This window comes from Loxodonta africana, chromosome 3, assembly GCF_030014295.1.
Source record: "Loxodonta africana isolate mLoxAfr1 chromosome 3, mLoxAfr1.hap2, whole genome shotgun sequence".
NCBI classification, from domain to species: domain Eukaryota; kingdom Metazoa; phylum Chordata; class Mammalia; order Proboscidea; family Elephantidae; genus Loxodonta; species Loxodonta africana.
This window is the reverse complement of record NC_087344.1, coordinates 6852089-6868714: the sequence shown is the minus strand read 5'-3', so window position 1 is coordinate 6868714 and position 16626 is coordinate 6852089. Positions and strand designations below refer to the sequence as shown.

The 16626-nt window shown below is 51.7% G+C and overlaps 1 protein-coding gene across 2 annotated transcripts in view; it reads right to left on the bottom strand.

Moving 5' to 3' along the window:
- HDGFL2 (HDGF like 2) overlaps nt 1–11687 on the bottom strand; it is a 30707-nt gene extending 19020 nt beyond the window's left edge. For both annotated transcript variants that reach the window (XM_003421900.4, XM_064280321.1), the window contains exons 1-3: nt 11547–11687; nt 9049–9125; nt 8816–8954 (exon numbers count right to left, since the gene is read on the bottom strand). In XM_003421900.4, coding sequence (XP_003421948.2) covers nt 8816–8954; nt 9049–9125; nt 11547–11618 — 288 coding nt within the window. In that variant the 5' untranslated portion in view covers nt 11619–11687. The remainder of the gene's footprint in view (nt 1–8815; nt 8955–9048; nt 9126–11546) is intronic.
- Between the last annotated feature and the right edge of the window lie 4939 nt (nt 11688–16626).

The window sequence follows — 16626 nt, the reverse complement described above, 5'->3', positions numbered from 1 at the left end:
CAGAAGCTGGTCGAATGGACACGAAAATAGAGAGTGCAAGGAAGGAGTGTGCTGTCTCACTAAGGGGAAAGCAACTAGGAGTATACAGCAAGGTGTATATAAATTTTTATGTGAGAGACTGACTTGATTTGTAAACTTTCACTTAAAGCACAATAAAAATTAAAATAAAAAGAAACTAAGTCCTGATACATGCTACGACACAGAACTATCACGCTCGATCAGGGAAGCTGAACACAGACCACGTAGTGTCCGATCTCACTGAGTGAGACGCAATGTCCAGAACAGGCACATCCATGGAGACGGGGGGTGATGAGTAAGGGATATGGGATTTCTTTTTGGCATGATGAGAATGTTCTGGAATTGGGTGGCGGTTATGGTCACACAACATGGTGAATGTACTAAAAGCCACCGAAGCGTACACTTAAAAATTGCTAAAATGGTGAATTTTATGTTATGTGACTTTTATCTGGGAAAAAAAAACAAAGACCATTAGCCAAAGAAGCCACTTTGTCTTGGTGTGATTCCAGTAGGGGCGGAATGGACCAGAGCGAAGTATACACACTGGCCGAGGAAGAAGAAAGCAGGACCTGCACGACGTGTTTCCAAACCCCACCCTGAAAGGACCTGAGAGGTGAGCCGAGGAAGGAGAAGCAGAGAGGCCAAGGCCAGGCTGAGGTCTTGCAGTGGGACAGCCAGAGCGGGAGGAGGCCCCGTCTCAGGGCTGGACAGCTGCTGAAGGCATGGCCTCAGGGCCCCATCCAAGTGGACATGCTCAAAAGAGAATGCAGGACAGGAACGCAGGATGAGAGCTGGGTGTCAGATGGGGCTAGGGAGGGAGAGCAGGGAAGGAGAGTGGAACCGACCTGGGCCTTCCTTCAATGCCCCCCCCCCCCCGCCCCCGACAGTCACTCTGTTATTAAACCTCCTATTCTTCCCCCAGGAAACCCTGGTGGCATAATGGTTAAGAGTTCAGCTGCTAACCAAAAGGTTGGCAGTTTGAATCCACCAGGTGCTCCTTGGAAACGGTATGGAGCAGTTCTACCCTGTCCTATATATAGGGTCACTACGAGTTGGAATCGTCTCAGTGGCAATGGGTTTGGTTTTTTGATTCTTCTCCTGGAGCCCTGGTGGTGCGGTGGGTAAGAGCTTGGCTGCCAACCAAAAGGTCGGCAGTTCAAATCCACCAGGCACTCCTTGGAAACCCTATGGGGCAATTCTTCTCTGTCTTATAGGGTCACTATGAGTGGGAATCGACTAGATGGCAACAGGTTATTCTTCCCCCACCGCCACACTCTGAGCTGCCCCGGCCTTTATGCAGAGATGCAGGCTCACAGTCCCCACTGAGTGACAAGAAAAACGAGAGCCAGGTGTTGAAAGGACCTGGCGGCTCCGCGCCAAACATGTTTTGTCTCCCTGGTGGCCCTGTGAGCAAGGGCCTTAGGCATGGAAACAGGGCCCTGCCTGTGTAATCTTTAATGAGACTAAAAAGGATAATGTGAAGTAGGTCAAGCCCCAGACCAAAAACGCCAGGAGAGAAGCAGGGCACTTTCACGGTTGGTTGCTATCACACCTTTCTTGCAGCGTTTATAGATGGCTCTCGGGTCTACTTCTCTGGAGCACCCCTGGGTGGTGGAGAAGAAAGATGTTACCTGTTTTTCGCTGGAAACAGCAGCTCAGAGGGTAAGAGACTAAATGGCTGTTGCGAGGATCTTGGACCACGAGGATCAGGGTCAGTATTACAACACTTAAGACAATCTTCCGCTGCCATCTATGAGGTTTCCACTGGCTAATTTTTTCAGAAATACACCGCCAGGGCCTTCTTCCTGGTCTGTCTTAGTCTCAAAGTGCCACTGAAACCTGTCCACCATGGATGGGTGACCTTGCTAGTATCTGAAACACTGGTGGCACACCTTCCAGCAACACAGCAACACGCAGGCCACCACAGTACGACACACTGACAGGTGGCAGCTAACGACATCATAACACGAAGAACCAGTGATACTCGAGCGTGAACTACCAGATTTAACGAGATTACCTCTACTTGCTATTTGCTGCTGTCAAGTCGGCCCCGACATGTGGTGGCCCCACGGACAACGAAACAAAACGCTGCCTGGTCCTGTGCCATCTCCACTATCGATTCCAGACTGGACTGTTGTGATCCATAGAGTATTCGCTGGCTGATTTTCAGAAGCAGATCACCAGGCCTTTCTTCCTAGTTCGTCTCAGTCTGGAAGCTCTGTTTAAACCTGTTCAGCATCCTAGCAACATGCAAGCCTCCGCTGACAGAGGGGTGGTGGGTGCACGTGAGGTGCGTTGGCCGGGAACTGACTCCAGGCCTCACGGGAGGCGAGCGTTCTACCACTGAACCAGGCGGGAATTCTCATCCTCACTGTACAGGTGAGGAAACAGGTGGAGAGAGGTGGAGAACAGCTCAAGATCACACACCCAATAAGTGACAGGGCTGGGACACAAAATCAGGTCGGCTTTAGCCTCCTAGCATGGGCCACTGCACAGATACTAACCAGATGCCGTCAAGCTGACCCCAGCACATGACGCCCCTGTGTGGGTCAGATCTGAACTGTGCTCTGTGCTCTACAGTTATCAATGGCTGGTTTTTCAGGAAATCGCCAGGTCTTTCTTCCAAGTTGCCTCTGAAAGGATTTGAACCCATCTTACAGTGGCTAGGCGAACACATTCACCGCTCGCACCACCTAGGGACTCCGCATACAGCTACTCTTTTTTACAAACCCCTCCTGGTTCCCGCCAAGCATGTGACCGCCTGAGATCTGACGTGTGCCCTGACAGCCCTCTGGGGTGATGACGAACAATGTCGCCACTTCACAAATGGATTAACTCAGTCTCCAGGAAGGGACGTGACCTGCCCTGCATCAGGCTAGCTGGGAAAGCCGGGACCAGAACTCTGGATCCACTGGGGTCAGCCCGCTGGGCTCTAACGACCTTTCACCAGAGGTGTCAGGGAATGTGATCCACACCAAGAGGTTTAGACAACGTAAGTGCCGACAGCACAGAGAAGAACCAGGAAACGTAAGGCCACGAGCCGGCCAACTTTAAAGCATCTCAGGCCCCGATGAGTCAGTGAGTGAGGCTGGCAGTTTGTTCCTCTCAGTGCCCTGGTGGAGCCGGAGGGCAGAGAAGGTGGGGAAGTTGTTGTTGGCTGCTGGTGAGTGGGTTCCGACTCAACGTGACCCATGTGTCACAGAGTACAACATAAGGTTTTCTTGGCTTTTTTTCTCTTTTAAATTTACTTACTTTGTTGTTGTTTAGAAACTACACAATAAAATATACCCTAATTCAACAGCGTCTCCATGTACAATCCAGTGACACCGATTACATTCTTCAAGTTGTGCAACCATTCTCATCCTCCTTTCCTGAGTCGTTCCTCCTCCATTGACATAACTCACTGCCCCCTAAGGCTCCTACATCATCCTTCCAGTTGCTGTTGTCAATTTGATCCCATAGAGATAGTTCTCACAAGAGCATAATGCTCAAGGCAGGCATTTTTTGCTAGTTAAGCTAAACTATTGTTTGGTTTTAAGAAGACTTCAGGGGATATTTTTGGTTTAAGATTTAAAGATTATCTCAGGGCAATAGTTTCAGGGCTTCACCCAACTTTCACGTCTGGTGTCCCTGAGAATTTGAAATTCTGCTCTACGTTTTCCCCCTTTTGATCAGGGTTCTTCTACAGAATCTTTCATCAAAATGTTTGGCAGTGCTAGCCAGGCACTGGGTAGCCAGGCACCATCCAGTTCTTCTGGTCTCATGGCAAAGAAGGGAGTTGTTTATGGAGGCAATTAGCCACACATTCCGTATCTGCCTTCTATTCCTGACTCTCCTTCGTCCTCTGTTGCTCCAGGTGAATGGAGACCAAGTGCTATACCTTGGACGGCTGCCTGCAAGCTTTTAGGACTCCAGGCACTATGCAATGAACTAGGAGGCAGAACAGAAGCACTAAACGTGTTACTAGGCCAATTAACTGGGATGCCCCATGAACCATGACCTTAAACCTCCAGAAAATCAAATCCCACGAGGTGTCCGGTCGTACACAAGCAGCCTCTGCTGCTACTCTCTTTTTGTCGTTGTTGTAAATCTTGGCTATAATCTCAACAGAAGCAGACTGCCAGGTCTCCTTCCACGGCACCGCTGGGTGGGCTTGAACCACCAACCTTTAGGTTAGCAGTTGAGCACAGACTGTGCACCACCCAGGGGCCTCACCGTGGGAGAGGAAGGAAGGATGCAGCCTTGTCCCTCACTCCCAACCGCCACCACTGTCAACAAGCACGGGCAATACAGCACGCAAGGGGTTTCATGTGCATCTTCTCCCTGATTCTGCGCGTGAGGCAGGGGAGGGGGGTCACTGTCCTGTTTCAGAGGGGAAACTGAGGCTCAGAGAGAGGACATCAAGCCCCAACGCACAGAGCTAGCAAGTGGAAGAGCCAGGACTTGAACCCAGGGCCCGCTGCCCATGAAGCAGGGCTCTCGACCCGAGATGTCTTTCGTTTAGAGATTATTTTCCAGGCTCCCTGCCTTGTTCAGGCAGATGGAGTAGACAGTAACAGCCGCCACTTGGTGACGGGCTCAACCCCTAGCTAGTCTGACCTCCAACCCCACAGCACTGGGCTCACATAAAGAACGCTGGCCCGGAGCAGGGAAGCCAGGGTTTGAGCCCCAGCCCAGCAATGTTGCGAACAAGCTTGAAAACCTTGGATGAGTTCCTTTATGTCTTTGTCTACCAAGGCACAAGGCTGCACTGAGTGGAAGCCCCTAACCCAGGGGTTCCCACCTAGGGCGATTCTGCCCCCAGGGGACACTTGGTAACGTCTAGGGACATTTGTGGTTGTCATCACTGGGGGAGGGGTACTACTGGCATTGAGTAGGTGGAGGCCAGGGATGCTGCTCGACACTCTACAGTGCACAGGATAGCAGCCCCCACCCCAGAGAAGGATCTGACCCTGAATGCCCCCAGTGCTGAGGGGGAGAGACCCTGGTCTAGATCTAAAAGGTCTCAGATTCGAGCTGGGTCCCTCTAGGCAATCAAGCAAGCTCTGTGCGCCTCAGTCTACTCATCTGTAAAACGGGGAAAATGCTACCACCTGCCCAGCCCACCCTCAGGATCATTGTGAAGACCAAAGAACAGAGTCATTACAACCACATTCAGGGACCGTTTTCACCTACTGACTAAGAAAGGGGCTGGGGAGACAGGCCTTCCCACGCACTGTGGGTGGGGGTGCGAACTGGTACCAGTCTGAGGAACACTCCTTCAGTGAGGGCCATTGGAAAGATGGAGGCTGCTCTCTGTGTGTTCCCGTGGACCAGTCACCAAGATACACTGTTGGGTGAATAAAGCAAAGTACAGAATTACATGCTTAAAAAAGGAAAGTATTCACCAAAGGAGACTCACGAGTGGCCAACGAGCACGTGAAACGGTGCTTGACATCATTAGTCACTGGACAGACGCAAATCAAAACCGTAGTAAGACAGCGTTTCACCCTAAGAGGGCAACGATCAGAAAAACAAAAAAGTCAGAACCTTCATCCACTGCTGGTTTTGGTACAGCCACTTCGGAGAACAGTTTGGCGGTTCCTTAAAGAGTGAAACGTCCAAGTACCATCTGATCCAGCAACCCCAGTCCCAGGTAAACATATACACCCAGAAGTGAAGGAAGGAATGCAAACAGAAAGCTGTACCCCAACGTCCGCCAGAAATCCTTACACCAGTACACAAGAGCCACAAGGTGGGAACAACCTAAATGTCCACCAAACGATAAGTCGATAAAAAGGTGCTCCATCCATACAACGGGGTGTCATTCACCCATAAGGAGAAAGGAAGTCCTGATGCGTGCTACAACATGGATGAGCCTTCGAAACATCACGCTAAGTGAAATCACTCAGTCACAAAGGGACAAATCTCATGTGAGCTCGCTTCTGTGAAATACCCAGAATAGGCCAAAGTAGAGACCAAAGTTTACCAGTGGTGAGCAGGGGCAGGAGGGAGGGGAGAACGGGAGTCACTGCTTAGGGGGCACTGAGTTTCTGTCAAGGGTGAGGGGGACACGTGGAAATGGACAGTGGTGACGACTGAATGTGATGAACGTCATCAATGTCACTGAATTGTACACGTAAAAAATGTTGATTTGGTAAATGTTCTACTATATGTATTTTACCACAATCAAACAAGCAAACAAAATTTTAAAAGAAAGACATATGCTTTTATCTGAATAAAATATTGTGGAAGAATCTAGAAGAAACTGGGAGCTGTGGCTATCTTGAGAGGAAAACAAAGTGTGTTTTTCTACCTTTTGAATTTTGTACAATAACCCTGTATTCTACTTAAAACGTAAAAATAAAACAAAAACTTCAAGGCTGAAAAAAGAGGCTGCTTGGTTACCCAGAAAGCAATGCTTCTTGAGTGCCTGTCCATGGACTTGCTGTAGAAGAAGCATCTAGAATGATGATGGTGGAAAGAAAAAATAAAGTTCCAGGCTTCCACCCTAAACTGTTAACTCAAAATCTCTAGGGCATGTGACCTGGGAATCTGCATTTTAAGCCAAGGTCCCATTTGGAAGTGTAGTCAGGTTAGGGAACCAAGGACTGGCAATAAGCTCGGATACCTGTAACTACTCTCGACTTGAGGAATTTGTACGAGGTTTATTTAATTTATCTTCGAGTTTCATTTCCTCGAGGGCAAGCATCTACGCGGTACTTAGCAAGCTGCAGGAGCCCAATAAATATTAAATGGTGAGATGACTCACCAGGAGGTAATAAGCTGAGGACGTAACCGTAGAAAGTTGAGCTGGGCCCAGAAAAGGAGCTCATGAAACTCAACTACCCAAAGACTTTCAGATCTATCTCTCCAAGCTGTGGACCCACAAAGTCTGGGGGAGAAAGGGAACAGCAGTGGGTACAGAACCAGAAAGGCGCCCCGCTGGTGCAACATTAAGTGCTCGGCTAGCTGAAAGGTTGGTGGTTCGAATCCACCCAGCGGCTCCACAGGGGAAACACCTGGCAATCTGCTCCTGTAAAGATTACAGCCTAGAAAGCCCTACGGTGCACAACTCTGGGAACATAATCAACGTCACTGAATTGTACACGTAGACACTGCTGAATTGGCATATGTTCTGCTGTGTATATTCTCCACAACAACAAAATACATAAAAAAAAAAAAAAAACCTATGGGGCAGTTCTACAACTCTACGTCACATAACAACGTCAAACCACAGAGAACCTCTGCGTTCTACCCACATCATGGAGTGAAAAGTAACACACCACCAAGACATGCGGAAAACATGGGCCCCCCTCAGCGCACAGAGCCATCTGGTGACCAAGTCCCCAGAAGGCAAAGGCCATGTCTGATTTGCTTGTCTTCCTGGTCCCTAGCACAAAACCTGGTGACAGGTGTCAATACAGAAACGTCCGCCAGATAAATGAGTGAACGCTGGCACTCAAAGATGACGGAGAGGCCAGCTCAAGACTCCAAGTCTAGACCAGGTACCACAGAAGCAAATCTTCCCCCGGTCGCAAAAACCAAAGGCTGAGCAAGGCCCTCTCTGACTCCTGGTTTCCGCCTGTCCCAAGTGTCACGTTCTCCCCTAACATCCCAGATGTCCACAAGCTTTCCCGTTCTGTGGTCAGTTCCCTTCACCTCCCAGCCAACTTCCTGCCCACGCCTCCTAAGCCCAGGGTACTTCTCTTCCCCATACCTCCCACATCAACCTCAAAAGCAGTGGTTAAGGGCAGAGTGAAGAAACCCTGGCTGGCTTCCTCTCAACCACAGCTCCCCCCGAAATGCCACCCTCCCCCGTCCTCTGTGGCCTTGGTGGGCTTTCTATCAATTTGACTTCCCCTTTCTCAACTCCTTCCTTTCCCTGAAGACCCTCAGACCCCGCCTGACTGCCCAGATGTCACCCCCATGATTCTTGGCATCTCTTTCCCTACCTGACCAAGAACTCTTATACATAAAAACAATTTTTTTTTCAGGATCCAAATCTGGCAGTAATTGGGAAGGGAGAGAGGGTTTTTGGAAGGAAAACAAAAAAACCAACAGCTCTTTTTCTTAGAAAATACAAGGTGTTATCAAAGTGATCACAACACTTGTAAATTCAGGCTGATCCTAGAGCAAGGGCTCTCATCCCGGGGAGACTCTGGGCCACGTCTGGAGACATCTGTGGGGTCACAACCTGGGTGGGGGGAGTGATACTGGCACCAAGTGGGTGGAGACCAGGGATGCTGCTCGACACCCTACAGTGCACAGGGCTGCCCCACACAACAAATTACCAGGCACAAAATATAAATAGGGGCCTGATCTAATGAAATGAGAGGAGGGAAGGGCAATTCTGTCCCCCAAGGGACGCTGGACAAATGTCTGGAGACAATTTTGCGGGGGGGAGTGCTACTGGCATCAAGTGGGTAGAGGCCAGGGATGCTGCTCGGCACACTTCAGTGCACAGGACGGCCCCACCCTTGAGGAGGGTACAGCCCCAAATGTCCACAGTATTGAGGCTGAGAAACCCTGCGTTCACTATTTGGAAAACAATTGAGTTTGATCCTCAGCTCATATCATACAGCAGACATTCCTGGTTGTCATGTGGTACGGGTATGCAGTGGGTGCAGGCCAGGGATCCTGCCGGCCCACACCCTACAGGGCACAGGATGCCCCCTCCCCCAGAGAAGGACTCAGCCCCAAAGGTCGACAGTGCCAAGGCTGGGGAAGCCTGGCCCCTCCTTCCCCCACACAGGAGGTAAAGCCCACCTCCAGCCGTGCCCGCCTGCATGGGGCTCTCTCCGCCCCGAGTGCTCACCGGAGGTGCGCTGTAGCTGGCATGTGGATTGTTCTCGATCTCCCACAGCCCCTCATTGAAGCCTTTCCTCTTGTTGGGTTTCCCGTACTTGTCTTTACACTTGTCGTAGGGGAACAGGTCCTTGGGTCCCAGGAAGGCTCTGGAGAGAGGAACCACGGGCCGGCCCCAGGTGAGCCAGGCCACCGTGGGAGGCACCTGGCAGGAAGATCAAGCCCCCAGGCAAGAACACTTACGTCTCGTGTGTACCGAAGAAGAAGATGGGGTATTTGTTGGGTGGGGGCTTCACGGCACCGTCGGCAATATCGTCGATCTGCAGCGAGGGGATGGTCAGGGCAGTTAGGGGTGACTGGGGGGGACCAGGTCCACCCACTGACGCGGGAGATCACCAAGAAAACAGCCAAGTGACTTGGAGAAAAGCATGCTGGGAGGAGAGGGTCCTTCAAGGTAGGAGGATATATCACCTTCCATATAAGACTCTACCTTCCTCTGTGGATGCCACTGCATACCCCTAGGTGGGTCCCTCTCCCCCAGGAAGAAGGCGACCCCCCCACTCCCCACCCCCCGCAGGTGCTTCACCTGAGTAAGGCCAAATATGGTTCTCCGAAGCGACCAGGGGGGTGGGGCCGAGCTCAGCTTCTAGGACTTCCAGAGCCCTCCCACTGGACCCCCTCCCGCAAAGAGGCGATCTGTGGGTGGTCCCCCAGAGGCTTCTGGGGCTCAGGCTGCAGCTGGCAGCTCCAAGGAGGCAGAGAGTGGGGGGTGGGCTGCAGGAGACAGGCCCTCAGCATCCAGGAAGTCCCACCCCCTCCCTCTAGGCCCACGGGCTCCGGCAGCTGTCAGTCACCTCCCCACAGGAGGCTAGCAGACCCTTCACTTCCAATCAGGTGCTTGGAAATGTTCGGGGCTTAGCGAGCAGCCTGGGGAAGGGGGGAAAAGGATAAGCTGGGTCTGGGCAAGGAAAGGAACAGGGAAAGGAGGGAAGTATCTGCAAAGTTCTATCGCCTGGTTTCCTCCATACAAATAAGCCCACGGAGATCAGGTTAGGGTGGGTTCTCGGCTCTCCACGCATTCCTTCACGGCCCTCTTATCCATCTCCTCGGTAGCTGCTTGAGTTTTCCCTGCCCCAGGCCCCCGGCTGCCTTCTCTTTCAGGGCTCCCCTGGGCTACTTTCTCAAAGTCCTCGGCCAAGCACATCCACCTTCAAACACCTCACTCTCCCGCAGCGGCATCCCCAAACTCAGCCTGAGCTGGTACCACCCCAGCTCGCCTGCCGGGCCCAGCGGCTGCTCCCGCCCCACGCGGGACACGCCCCTGATGCTCCAACAGCCCTGAGCTCTCCGAGCTGCTGGGCAGTTGTCCCCTGCGCCACCTCCTGGCACCCTGTGGCGGCCTTTCTGAACGGAAACCCTCGCTTACATCCACCCGGGGCAGTGAGCCACGCAAATTCCCCGGGATCCCCAGGACTGCCCAGGACGACTCCCCTTCTTGTTTTCTTCCCACTGAACCCTCAGCCTCATCCTTCCAGCCTTCTCCCGGCTGTCGGGACCCCCAGAAACCCCTAATTCCTCCAGTTTTGCCACCATGTAAATACCACCAACCTCAGTCCTGGGGTAACATAAGCCCTAAGACATAAAAATGACAATACTCTCCAGGTCCCTCCTCCGCTCTGCCCTGTCTCTCATCTACAGATTCGGGATCTACACTCGGGACCCCCAGACTCAGCACCCCGAGACTCAGCACCCCCTTCAGACCTGGACCCCTAGGACCACCTGGCTCCCTCAGACCCCAGCTTCCTCAAAAGGGGTACCCCAAAGTCTCCTTGGCCCAGCTCTCTTCCTCAAATGCGCTCCTTTTGGGGCTTGAGCCCCAGTAGCCCAGGGCTGGTCTGTGTTTCAAGCATCAGTGAGAAGCACCCCAACACCAAGTTGTCCCACAGTCCTGGGCTGCCCACTCGGGTGCCTGATCAGCTCATTCAGCCTCTTCCACCAGAGCGGGGGGGGGACCCCTCAGGGTGCCAGTCCCCAGAGACCCCCCAACAAGCCTTATTCGGCCCCCTGGTCCCTCAGGCCTCTCATTCTCTGATGTGGTCCCCTCAGCGCCAGTGGCCTTGGGAACGCAGCCCCCAGCCCCATTTCCAACCCTGGCCTTTCTCAGACCCTCAGACATGGCCCCCGGCTCCCCTCAGCCGTGACCTCCAACCCCTTTACGTTCCCGCATCCTCACCTCGATCCCTCCCTCCACCACGGCCCTCGGCCCCTCTGGCTCCTGCAGCCTGGGGTACCTCCCTCCCCTCAGGTATTTCCCCCCTCCTCAAATCCCAGCCCCCTCAGACCCTCAGACCTCCCTCGCACTTGAACCCTGCCCCCCGCTGACACTCAGCCTTGACTCTGCCCCTTCAGGCCCCGGTTCCGTGCCCCTTGGCTCCAGGCCCCCCGGACCTCCAGCGCGCAAGTCCCTCAGGCCCGGCCCCCCTGGACTCCAGCGCGCGGGACCCTCGGGCCCCCCCGGATCACCAGCGCGCGGGACCCTCGGGCCCCCCCGGATCACCAGCGCGCGGGTCCCTCGGGCCTGGCCCCGCCGGGCTCCAGTGTGCGGGACCCCCGGGCCACCCCAGACTCCAGCGCGCGGGCGCCGCGGGCCCCCCGGACCTCCGGCGCGCGGCTCCCCCGGGCCCAGGGCCCCTTCTGCTCCACCCCCCACCTCGCCTGGCCCATCTCCAGCGCGGCCTCACCCGGGCCGGCCAGTGCGGGTAGCCCTTCATCTTGGCGAACACCAAGTCCCCGGGCTTGAAGGCGTGCGGCATGCTGGCGGCAGGGGGCCCGAGCCGCGGGAGGCGGCGGCAGCAGCAGCAACGGCGGCAGCGGGAGGCGAAGCCGGGGGCGGGAGCGCTACTCTGAGGAGGCGGGTGCGGCCGCCGGGGCAGCGGGCCGGCGCGTGCTTATTGGGCTCGGCTCCGCCGGAAGTCCCACCTTCTGGCCCTCACAGGCAGGCAACCCCGCCGCTCAGGGCCACGTGCGGGGATGGAGGAGAGCGAGGACCAATAAGAAGAGGGGTTGGAGCAGAGCGAGTTAACGGGATTGGGTAACGGGCAGAGTCAAGGGGCGTGATCCAGCGGCCTAATGGGAGGAGGGCGGAGGTTATGGGAGGTGAAAGGGGAAGGTGGGAGGAGGGAAACGGAGGAGCCAGGCTCCTTCGGGGCGGGGCTTGGGGTATGGGGGGGGCCATAGGCTACCACAGGAGGAAGGGCTTTGAAAGAGGGACAGACCATTGGATAACACAGGAGAAAAGGCCCAATGAATGTAGGCGACGGGTGACTAGAGCCTCCTGCTCGGGAGGCGGGGCTTAATGTGCGAATAAAGGCTATTGGTTACGACAAGAGAAGCGCCTCAAGGTACCGAGTGGGCATTGGCTACCACGGGAGGAGACGCTTAAGTAGGTGTCAGCCATTGGATATTGTAAAAGAAGAGGTTCAACTCAAAACACCGACGAGCCCTCGCCAACTCTAGGGGGCGAGGCTTAGGAGACGGGGTGGGCCATACAGTGGTGGGGAGGTGTCAGGCCAAAGAACCACAAAATGCCCAGCATGCTTGTTCATTTATTCACTTATGAAAAGTTTATTGCGTACATTCTGTGTGTGCTTAATATACATAAAACCAAAAATAACCAAATCCGTTGCCATCGAGTCGATTCCGATTCATACCGACCCTATAGGACAGAGTAGCACTACCCCATAGGGTTTCCAAGGAGCTGCTGGTGGTTTCGAACCGCCTGCCGACCTTTTGGTTAGCAGCCAATCTCTTAAACACTGCGCCACCAGGGCTTCTCAGTATACATACTGAAACGCAAAATACCCAATATACATATTAATTCACTCAAGAAAAATGTATTGAGCTCTGCATGGCCAAATTATTTAATCTCTCTGTGCATCTTCCCACCTGTAAAATGGGACCCATAATAGCACCGATTTTACAGGGTTTTAGGATTAAATTACTTCATCAGCCCCCAACCCAGCCCTTTTCTGGAGCTCAAAACTGTGACCGACAATAGGAATGGCTGGGAACAGCATATATTTGTAAGGGTGCCTTTGAGGAACTCAGTCCTGCAAAGAACGTTTTCTAAAAATGCCCAAACAAATAAACCATTTAGTTGCAAATAAGCTATGCAAATGCAAAGTGAAAGAAGTAGAGTGCTTAAGAAAAAAGTTTTGTTTTTGTTTTTTTCCGTTTAGCCTGGGGTACCAGGGAAGGCTTTCAGCAAGAGGTGTGTTTAACTACAGCATTGAAGGGTGAATAGGCACTAGCCTTTTTCTTCTTTTATGTAGTGAGAAGGATCCCTGATGGCACAATGGTTAGGAGCTCAGCTACTAACCCAAAGGTTTGCACCCATCAGCTCTGTGGGAAAAAGACCTGGCAATCTGCTCTCGTAAAGATCATAGCCTAGAAAACCTTATGGGGTAGTTCTACTCTGTCACATGGGATCACCATGAGTCAAAAATTGACTTTACCGCACCCAACAACTGTCTCAAAAAATAAAAGATCCTTTATATATGTGGAATATATCTCAATAAATCTGGTTTCTTTTTTTAAAAAAGTTAAACATATTTTAAAATGTTGTTTTTGTTAGTTGCCATCAAGTTGATTCCCAACCATAGTGATCCCATGTGTTACAGGGTAGAGCTGCTCCATAGGATTTTCTTGGTTGTAATCTTAAGGGAAGCGGGTTACCAGGTCTTTCTTCTGCAGTGCTGCTGGGCGAGTTCTAACTGCCAACCTTTATGTTAGCAGCCAAGCGTAAGCCATTTGTGCCACCTGTGTTGTTGCTGTTAGGTGCTGTCAAGTCGGTTCCGACTCATAGTGACACTGTGTACAACAGAACAAAACACTGCCCGATCCTGTGCCATCCTCACAGTCACTGCTATGCTTGAGCCCACTGTTGCACCCACTGTGTCAGTCCATCTCATTGAGGGTTTTCCTCTTTTTTGCTGACCCTCTAATATACCAAGCATGATGTCTTTTTCCGGGGACTGGTCCCTCCTGACAACATGCTTCTAAGAAGCATTCTGGCTGTACTTCTTCCAAGAGAAATTTGTTCCTTCTTCTGGCAGTCCATGGTATACTCAACGTTCTTTGCCAACATCATAAATCAAAGTCATCAGTCCTTTTTCAGTCTTCCTCATCCACTGTACACATAGCCTTTGCATGCGTGTGAGGCAATTGAAAATACCACGGCGTGGGTCAGGGGCACCTTAGTCCTCAAAGTGACATCTTCACTTTTTAACACCTCAGAGAGGTCTTTTGCAGCAGATTTGCCCAATCCAATACATTGATTTCTTGACTGCTGCTTACCATAAACCAAAACCGAACCCATTGCTGTAGAGTTGATTCCAGCTCATAGCAGCCCTATAGTACAGAGCAGAACTGCCCTGTAGGGTTTCCAAAGAGCAGCTGGTGGATTCAAACTGCCCACCTTTTGGTTAGCTGCCAAGCTCTTAACTGATGTACCACAAGGGCTCCACTGCTCCATTCCTGGGTACCCCAAGATAAATGAAAACAAATATCCGCTCAAAGATTTTTACGTGAAAATGTTCATAGCAGTATTATTCATAATATCCCCAAAGTGGAAACAGCCCAAATGTCCATCCACTGATGAATGGATAAGCAAAATGTGGTTCATCTTGACAGAAGCCGACTGCCACATTTTTCTTCCACAGAGCAGCTGTGGGATTCAACCACCGACCTTTCATTTAGCAGCCAAGTGCTTAACCACTGCGCCACCAGGGCTCCTAGAATTTTAGGTAAACAACGAATAATTTTTTTTTAGTATAAGTCTTTCCCATGTAAGGAGCCCTGGTGTGAAATGCTTAAGTGCTCAGCTGTTAATAAAAAGGTTGGCGGTTCAAACCCACGCAGGAGGTCTGCAGGAGAAAGACCTGGCAGTCTTGTAAAGATTACAGCCTGGAAAACCCCACTGGGCAGTTCTACTCTGTCCTATAGGGTCACTATGAGTCAGAATGGACTCAATGGCACCTAACAACAACATTTCCCATGTGGAGTCCCTGGGTGGTGCAAACTGCCAATGCACTTGGCTGCTGATCTAAAGTCTGGTGGTTCAAGTCCACCCAGAGGCACCTTACCGTGGAAGAAAGGTGTGGTGGTGATCAATTGCTGAAAAACCACCATTGAAAACTCTGTAAAGCACAGTTCCACCCTGATACACATGGGGTCACCATGAGTCAAAGTCGACCTGATGCCAACATGTTTAAACTGGTTGTGTCCCATGCAATATGTGTGCCATGCAATATTTGGAACATGAAAAAAAAACCAAAAACCCATTGCCATCGAGTTGATTCCAACTCATAGTGACCCTACAGGACAGAGTAGAACTGCGCCATAGGGTTTCCAACGAGCGCTTGGTGGATCTGAACTGCTGGCCTTTTGGTTAGCAGCTGTAGCTCTTAATCACTCCGCCACCAAGGTTTCCATTTGGAACATAGCTGTACTAAAAAAAATGTGTTGTTTATCTGAAATTTAGATTGAACTGGTGTCCTATATTTTTATTTGCAAAATCTGGCCACCTAGTGTAGGAGCGCAAGTGTGGAAACACCATGAACAATGAGGGAGCTGGAGCAGAGGAACCAGGACAGAGCCAGAGTACAGATGGGGAGACCAGGCACGAGAGGAGCAAGCTTTGCCCCTGGCCTTACACGGGGTCAGGAGGCTGGAATGCTACCGGTTCCAGGACACTCTGCCTTCCAGATCCCCCTGATTCCATGCAAACTTTTCCCCCACACCTTGAGCTTGTGTACAAAACCAGCTTGCCCGAGACTTCCTGCCTAGATCAGCTGAGCTATTTTGGAGAGCTGGATAAAGACCAAGATCTCATGGAAGCTCGGGCCAGGGTTCTCCAAGAAGGGGAAGAGGTCCTAAGGGGCCACTTCAGTCCTCCAGAGCGTCAGGGTAAGGCAGGAGAGAATCCCATCATATCAAGTTAGTTAAGCCCCAGGCTGGTCAACAACCATCACCCTGGAGAGGTGATGTTACTTGCTGTGCCCTGAAAAACAGGGCCTGGCACCTGGCCAGGGGTGGCCAAACCCTGCGCCTGCCTCCCAGAACTAAGTGCAAGGCCCGCCTCTAAACAGCAGGTGTCCTGAGCACCTATTGTGTGCTGGGGCCAGGCTTCTGCCTTCCAACTTACTTCCTGGCCAATAAGCCTGCAATCTTTCTCGTTAACAAATATTTATTGAGCACTCACCTAAGTGGAATAATAACGGTCTTAGTCATCTAGTACTGCTATAACAGAATACCACAAGTGGTAACCACTAAAAAACCGGCTTTAACAAAGAAAAGTTTATTCTCACGGTCCAGTAAGCTAAACAAAGAGAAGTTTATTCTCACAGTCCAGTAAGCTAGAAGTCTTGAATTCAGGGATCCATCTCTAGCGGGAGGCTTTCTCCGTCTGCTCTGGAGGAAGGTCCTTGTCATCAGTCTTCCCTTGGCCTGGGAGCATGTCAGCACAGGCACCTCAGGTCCAAAGTTGCGCTCTGCTCCCGGCGCTGCTTTCTTGGTGGTATGAGGTCCCCATGTCTCTCTGCTTGCTTCTTTCTTTTATATATCAAAAGAGATTGGTTTAAGACACTACCTACTCTTGTAGACCTCATGAATAGAATTGCCGCTAATCTATTGTATTACATCATAGCGATAGGATTTACAACATATAGGAAAGTCACATAAAATGCTGGACAATCACACAATACTGGGACTCATGGCCCAGCTAAGTTGACAGATATTTTTGGGGTACACAATTCAAGCCAT